The sequence below is a fragment of the Procambarus clarkii genome, chromosome 14 (genome assembly GCF_040958095.1).
Source record: "Procambarus clarkii isolate CNS0578487 chromosome 14, FALCON_Pclarkii_2.0, whole genome shotgun sequence".
Taxonomy (NCBI): domain Eukaryota; kingdom Metazoa; phylum Arthropoda; class Malacostraca; order Decapoda; family Cambaridae; genus Procambarus; species Procambarus clarkii.
Genome location: NC_091163.1, coordinates 8,752,570 through 8,760,662, shown reverse-complemented (window position 1 = coordinate 8,760,662; position 8,093 = coordinate 8,752,570). Strand labels below are relative to the sequence as shown.

Genomic DNA, 8,093 nt, shown 5'->3' with positions numbered 1-8,093 from the left:
TCAGTATATACACCGAAAAACGGGTCCATCTTTGTGTATACATTCTTGTGTGGACAACGGTGATCTGTATGTTGCTATATCATTGCTAGTGTGTCCACGTGAGTATAAATTTAAGATTAGTTTAGCCTTGTGGGACCGTCAAGTTGTTGGTAAGATGCCAGGGCCCGCTCGAGGTGATTAAAGTGGTGGTGTAGCCACTCAACAAGGTCATCCTTTATCAGCATTTGGCCCTGCCGCTCATGCGCTCGTCGATGGTAGCCGCCATAACCTCCATACTTGTATACGGGGGTGACGGCGACCTTGTGGTGCAGGAGGAATGGGAGCAGCAGCAGCGGCAGGAACAGGAGAAACGCCAGCGCAGGGTTGGCTGTGATGGCCGCTTGAAGCTCGGTTATTAACTGATTGATGGCGGCCAGAATATTGTTGATGAAATTGGCGAGAGCCGTGGTGAGCTGCGTCGTCTGCAGGATAGCGGTGTCCTGCTGCGCGCCCGAAGCGGGTTCTTCAGAGACGTTCACTGGGATCGAAGGTGGCGCTGCAACCTGAGGCGGATCCGCCTGCTGGAAGTTCTGGCCGCTCACCCATATGACATTCGGAGGGTTCGCTAAGTCGTTCAGGTTGACGAGGGAGTCTATGTATACAGAGTAGTCAGAGAACTCGCTAGGTTCTCCTAACAATACGGAAGGGGGCTGGTTGGTGCTCTCATACGAAGGCTCAGAGAAAACGACGCCATTTTGGAGAGCAACTGAGAGGAGAGACTGCGGTAGTTCTCCCTGGTAACCCGCTGCAGAACCCATGGATTCCGATTGCTGCTGAACGGAAAATGCTGGGGCGTTGATGGATGAGGCCAGGGGAAGGTTCGCTGAAGGGGAAAGAGGCAGATGTGTGAGCCATGGAATCTTCACTGTGAAAACCACTGGGGAAAATAAACATATCGGAAGGTACTCATGAAAGTAGATGCACTACACAAACGAAGGGAAGGGCAGAAAACAAGATAAAAGATGGGGAAACACGTCATTTGAATGAAGGAGCATACAATATCGTAGACATGTTTCCCATGAATCAGCCACTGCGATGGAAAGGCTTTATGCTCCACACTGGATGGCAGAGAGCCACCAGAGGCGACAAGGAATCAACAGCAACAAGGAAAGTGGAGAACCCAGGGACTTCACAGGGATAAGGGAGACTCCCAGGACCCAGGGACAGTGAAGAGCATTCAGGGTGTGCTTAATTTAGTCACCAGTGCTGCGTGCAGTCTACACACTAAAAAAATACACTAATTTATTTATTTGTGCGCAATTTAAATTTGGATTGAATGAGATGTCTAATTTAATGAAAAAGGTGCAGCTCTGTATTAGTTTTAATTTACTGTCCGGTAGTGACGAGTTGGTAGGCGGAGAGGTGAAATTTAACTAGATCTTAAATGAAGAATGTTTAGATTCAAAGCCTAAAATGCTAAAACAAAAATTTAAATTTCACTTTCATAAATATTAACCAATTTCAGCTTTCTGTTGCGTGTCCAACCAGATAGAAAAATAATGAACAGCATTAATCTGCCTAAATGAAGACTGAAACGAAAATAGCTGGACAACTATATATATCCCATTATACAACTTGATTTCCAGAATTCCGGGAGGGTGGGGGGGGGGGAAGGGGAAATGGTGTCTGAAAACTCGAACTTCTCAATTATAAATCCATATTATGTGCAAGATTTATGCAGCTTCTCCTAAGTCCGAGTAATCTTACAGGTGACTAATTTCTTGTGAGTTTTTCATCAAACGATAAATATTATTCATCAACAGTTATATATATATACAAATATATACAGCAGTAAAATACTTAACCTATACAAGACTTCACCGTCGTAGATGCTTGTATGGATAATTTAAACTATGTAAACAGAGCTTGCAATAAATTAGAAGCAAATATACTGGAAAGACACCACAGTTCAGGAAGTCAGAATATTAGAGATTAGAAAAAACGACTACAAGTAGAAACAAATATAAAGTAAGGAAATGATATAGGTATATATGAGTTTACTTTCTTTTATAGAATCATGCACAATTAGTTAAGCTTTTATATATGTACAGTATATATAATAATGTATGTAATATATAATATAAAAGTAGGGGTGGTAGAAGAATTCAAGTGTTCGGGGAGAATATACAAGGTCTTCTCTGAATACTCTTCATTCTTTTCTCTAAGGCTATGGGTCCCTAGGATTGCACCAGAGGTGGTACCCGTAATAATATATATATTATATATATATTATATATATATATTATATATATATATTATATATATATATATATATATATATATATATATATATATATATATAATATATATAATATATTATATACCTAGTAAATCTGGTTATGTCTGGAGCATATGGTCTCAGAGACACTAATACAGCCTATTCTGTGTTATTTCTTAAACTTAAATAGCGTGTCTCTCTCTTATACTCTTTCCTGCTTATTCTATGCTTTCTTTGAGGTTTCTTGTCTTGTTTTTTGTTCTTACTCTTGAGGGACACATAATCACACACACACACACACACACACACACACACACACACACACACACACACACACACACACACACACACACACACACACACACACACACACGTCACCTGCGTAACCCTACGTCTGCAACAAGAAAAATTACAATCCTAAACACACTCGTGAACTGCACCATTACACCAAACAAGAACATCCACACATTGCTCTCGCAAATCAACAAAGCATCTGGCCCTCCTACACATCGCAGTCACCCTCGGCTATAACCACCCCTGTTGTTATTCTGCGTTATCTCCCTGCTTCACCCTCTACGACCTGACCTGTCTGGATATCGTAGAGGAGGTCGAAGAGACGCGTCGGCGGGGTCGTGGTTGAGGGCACCTGCCCCAGGAAGGAAGAGGGCAAGAGCCCTTGGCTGTGGAGTGGGTTGAAGGGCGGTGATGACGGGCCCACATCGAGGTTCTGGGTATCCGGAAGGCTCTGTTGGGACACGAAGTGGTGATTGTGAGGAGTGCGAAGTGATGGTACTCTATTATTGTTGTCTTTGGAGACGAGGAGAAAATATAGGTACAACAAATTTCTTTAAAATGTAAAGACACTAAAGCGTAAGAAATAATGATTTACGAATAGGACCTTCACCTTATTGTTAATATGTTAATGTTTATACTTAAACAGGAATACTTCACACATCTGATATCTAAATATAGATTAGTCGGCCTGATTCCTTAGCCATATTCTCATTAAAGCATGACATATCAACTCACGTCAAGTGGGGCTTGCTCAATCCGGCTCACAGACGGATCCCTATTGGAAGGTTTACTGATCTGACCGCCAGGGACTTGATACACAGGCGTAGAGCTACGGTTGGGCGACTTTCCGCCATCAGGAGGATCACTACTACCCAAGGGCACCGGAGCTTCTGTTTCCGAAGTCCCCCGCCACCGTTCAGTAGCGGAGTGTGTGTGTTGAAGCAGGGGAACTCCTGTCGGTAATACGCGCTCCTCTTGGGATTGTAGCACTGTTACAGGATTGCTTTGAGAAACTGTGACGAAGGAGTTTGCAGGATTACCCGTGGAGACCTTCATTGCTTCGTCGACGTTTCTCAACTTCTGCAGAAGCATCAGGAGATACCTGCGATGCGACAGGACCTGGTGTGGCGTTGGCACCTCCACCCTCGAGCCTTCGTCGTTCTTGTCCCAACTGAGACTCGCATAGTAGAGAGACAAGTTTCGTAGTGCGTCCATGTCCGGCTGCAGGACTGATGACGGGTAGTTCTGTTGATGCGTGAGTGAGTGGTCGTTAAGTTGCTGTTGATGCGTGAGTGAGTGGTTGTTATGTTGCTGTTGATGCGTGAGTGAGTGGTCGTTAAGTTGCTGTTGATGCGTGAGTGAGTGGTTGTTATGTTGCTGTTGATGCGTGAGTGAGTGGTCGTTATGTGGCTGTTGATGCGTGAGTGAGTGGTCGTTAAGTTGCTGTTGATGCGTGAGTGAGTGGTCGTTAAGTTGCTGTTTCTGCAAGAGGCTGCCTCCCTTATGCTGTTGATGTTGCTGTTGGGTAGAAGGTCGAGTGTGCTGATGTTGCTGCGACGGGGAATTGTTCTGTTGCCCGAGAGAAGTGAAGTCATCGTGTTGCGTTTGCGGCAGGGGAGAAGTGTTGTCTTGCTGTTGCTGCCGCGGGAGAGAAGATAGTACAGGGACTCTTTCCAGCTGTTGTTGTTGGTGAAAAACTGAGTGTCCACCTTCCTCCTCCTCTTCCTCCTGCTGCAGCTGCGTTAAACTTACCTGTACTTCCCCCGATGATTCCCCAGAAGGTTTCTTAGGAGACAATACACTGATCTCATCTATAAAATACAAAAAACAATCAATATAACTTTATCTGGAAAGCAGCAACCTCCAGCAGACCTCCCTTACAAGGGTGATGACAAATCTGAATATTCTAAAAACCTACGTTTGGGAAAAGTTTCATGCGTAATAATGACCATATTACCTCAAATCTAGAAAATATATTAAGATACAAATTTTATGTTAATAGTTGACAGGGCTTATATTTTCCATATGGGTTTGATTTGTACAGAGGTGGACAAATATGTATATTTACCTTGATATATTAATTGAGCTTGTCGTCGCCCCATCCTGGAGGCAGCGGAAGGGGCGACCATGGATAGGACATCCACCGCTCGTCGTCCTCGTTGTCCCAGACTCGTCCTGGAAGCAACATGTGGGGCTACTATAGGCAGAAGGCCCACCACTCGTCGTCCCTCAAGTCCCACCACTCGTGTGATTCCTTCAGTTCGGCTTCTACCAGCGACTGTGGTGGGTCGGACCAAGCTATCTGTTGGAGGGGGAGGTTATGAGCTGGTGGCATGGTCAGTGGTTGTGGAGGAAAGTGTTATCAGGTGTGGTGGTAGTTTAGGTGTGGCTGTGGCGTTGGTTTAGAGGTGCTAACCCTTAGACTATAGTTTCCTCCTCCCAGTGACCTCGGGGAGGTCACTAACCTTGATCGCTGGGCTTCTTCTGGGGGTCATGGACGGTGGTCTCCTCTCCCCGGCTGGTCGGGTCGTCGACGGCGGCTACCTCTCCCTCGTTGCCCAAGTCGTCGCCATTGTTTGCCTGACACATCAACACGGGTGTATTAGTAATTGCAAGACATTCGGACGAGTTGTAATATTTTTATCAGGGACTATTTAAAGTGTGTTACAACGTGAAAACTTTGCGACAAGGATAAAATGCGGATATTAAATGCCAGTTTAGTGTGCATACAGTAACCGCCCTGGAAATATTTGAACCTGAATACACACGAGATGAATTCCTTGTGTTGATTGAACATTAATAGGCTAGATGATCTCGGGAAACTTGGAGGAGAGCTCTGTGGATGCTGCTGTGGATGATAGAACACGCTGAGTTAGAAATTGGAAGAAAGTGGTCTTTGAGGCCACTTTCACAACAAAGTGACCTCAAAGAAAGTGGTCTTTTCAAGCCACTTAACTATGTAAAGTGGTCTGAAAGTGGAGGGAGAAGAACAAATCAGTGAATCTGTACGCTGGTACAGTGCGGTTGCAGCTTGCAATCCCAATCATTATGGACGAAGAGGAGGAGGACGAGGGAGAGAATCAGTAACAGCAAGAATACATCTTGGAAACAAATATCCATGGAGATTCGGAATGGAAACAACAGTTGTGTAGAAGAGTTGCAGGATCCGTGGTGAGAGTGACGGACACCGCCTTGACCACTACCTGAGAGAATGTGAACATCTGAGAGACATTAGAAATATGTGTAGAATAATAAACCCCACATTGTTTGAATTAGGAAAAAAACTATTTGTCAAATATAGATACTGCTATTTAAAGATTCTCCCATTTTGCACCTTTCGCCCCAAGGTAACGTAAGATTTTAAGGGCTAACAGATGTTAATCTTCTTGTTTGAGGAGCTGTTCACTTGAGACAGTTAAGCAAGTCCCCGCTGTGTCTGGGTACAAGTGACAGGATGAACAACCCAGCAGGTTTTCTTCCTATTGGAGGGTGTTGTACATGCTGCTATGGCGGTGTGTCCACTCACAGGATGAGTGGCGCTGCCCAATACTGTCACTATGGCGGTGTGTCCACTGACAGGATGAGTGGCGCTGCCCAATAAACTCGCCCCTCGGGGCAAAATTTAATGGATATAGTGCAAGGTTTTCAGATATTTTATCATTTATAGTAAGACAGTTTGCCATTTCATGCAGCGTGAGTTTAGATTTATCTCTAAATGGCTCAATTATGTGGCTGGTTCCGGGGTAGTTTGGCTACGCAAACAGGAGGTAGAGGTATATTGTTCTGGCTGGCGTCGCCTCCCGTTACTGGCCGGCGGGGAAGCAAGTTCGCCCGTCCCCCACCCCCTCCCAAAGTCCGCCTCGCCGCCACCTGCCTGGTCGTTCCGCGCGACTGTCTTGTTTGCAACAGCGGCTGGAATGGTCGTCTGCAGCCCGCATTTACCTTTGTATGTATGTGTCGTGCTTGCTCCAGCACTTGGGCTGGTCGTTTCCTACAACTGTGTCGGTCACCTGGGCGTGTTTTGGGCTCTCGTGTCCAATACTGGGCATTATGGATATTGAAATGTGATAATTATATTTTGTAGGGAATCTCGACTTGTTGAGAGTAAACACGGGTCTGTTATTGATCCTCAGTCTGTTGTCAGTGACTCCTCGGTCAGTAAGAGCTCCCGTGAAGTAGCCGGGTAGTAGACTATTAGGACGGTGGACGCATAGTGCATAGTGTTGTCAGACCAGCCGTGTATGGCAGAGTTCTCTGCGTCAGGTACACTCCTGACGCAGAGTGTAATTACCTAAGTGTAGTTACAGGATGAGAGCTATGCTCGTGATGTCCCGTCTTCCCAACACTCTTTGTCATATAACGCTTTGAAACTACTGACGGCCTTGGCCTCCACCAAATGTATGTGTGTGTGTGTGTGTGTGTGTGTGTGTGTGTGTGTGTGTGTGTGTGTGTGTGTGTGTGTGTGTGTGTGTGTTTTCTCCCGGGTTTTTTCAAAACTACTGCGAGTTTTACGCTGTGATGATCGACAAAACCTGCTTAGTGAAGCAACTAGTGTGACCTTTAGGGCATGTTAGAGATGAGGGTAGTGTAGGTGTGGCTCAATATCGACCGTGCCCCGTTACCTAGGCCGACCTGGGGGTATGGGGCAGAGGTCGGTGACCCGTCCTGCGAGATACCCACAACAGGGGTTGCTCCACCCCCCTTCCCACTCAAGGTCCTGCTCAACAGAAGGGCGAACAAAGTAATGCCTTACCTGACGGCCAGGATATTCCCGGGGCGCGCTAATGCAGTGAGGTGTTGGATCGTCAGCGCTTCTCTCTCCACACAGCTGGTCCCCCGAGTCTGAGGTAGCCTCGCTGGTGCTGTTTTCTGGTAGATTATCTCCCTTTAGATGCTCATTACTCTGGAGTATGAGGGAGGAAGTGGGTGTGAAGCTGCTTGAGGGCCTACACCCAAGACACAGTACACACACCTGTAGGAGAGTGAGGTGACCCGCCCGCCGCGCCCCTCTGCTCATCGCAACACAATAGCCTAAACTATTTTACATGGCTACAACCGCGTCATACTAACTCCCCCTCAAAGTTTACTGGCACGCCAAATATTCTCCTGTTACATGCAAACTGTGTCGCCACTCCTCTCCCTCACTATGGTCCATTACACGGTAATTGTCACATCTTTCCCCCCACAAAATTACTCGCAAGAAACGATTCTCTTTACATTAAATCCACACCCAGAGCCAGTGAGCATGTGTGGAGGCGAGAGGAGACACGTCTATCCTGCACAGCGACTTGAGACACACTGAACCAACGCCACGTCCCACACCCGCCACCCGATGAATACACTGACCTACACTGCAGGAGTTAATATTTATCACGCACGGCGGTCGCCTCAAATGTGGCATATACAAATAGTTGAGTAAAATGTTTTTGGAGGTGCAAGTCACGGAGATAGATTATTGCTCTGTGTATTGGACTATGTGGTAGATGATTGTTGCTGGGTTTTTGAATATGTGGTAGATGAGTATTGGATTATGTGGTAGATG

General features: G+C 46.0%; 1 protein-coding gene across 3 annotated transcripts in view; it reads right to left on the bottom strand.

Annotated features, from left to right (window-relative positions):
* The window catches only part of LOC123769772 (ataxin-2 homolog), a 14,061-nt gene extending 6,208 nt beyond the window's left edge, over positions 1 to 7,853 (bottom strand). For 2 of the 3 annotated variants that reach the window (XR_011228453.1, XM_045761025.2), the window contains exons 1-6: positions 7,305 to 7,853; positions 5,017 to 5,131; positions 4,620 to 4,853; positions 3,287 to 4,362; positions 2,843 to 3,002; positions 1 to 862 (exon numbers count right to left, since the gene is read on the bottom strand). The exon at positions 1 to 862 is cut by the window's left edge. Coding sequence is in view for 2 of the 3 variants with exons in the window: in XM_045761025.2 (XP_045616981.2) it covers positions 117 to 862; positions 2,843 to 3,002; positions 3,287 to 4,362; positions 4,620 to 4,853; positions 5,017 to 5,131; positions 7,305 to 7,568 (2,595 nt within the window). In the remaining variant the exon portion in view is untranslated. The remainder of the gene's footprint in view (positions 863 to 2,842; positions 3,003 to 3,286; positions 4,363 to 4,619; positions 4,854 to 5,016; positions 5,132 to 7,304) is intronic. The other variant, XM_069324340.1, reaches the window with a different exon arrangement.
* Between the last annotated feature and the right edge of the window lie 240 nt (positions 7,854 to 8,093).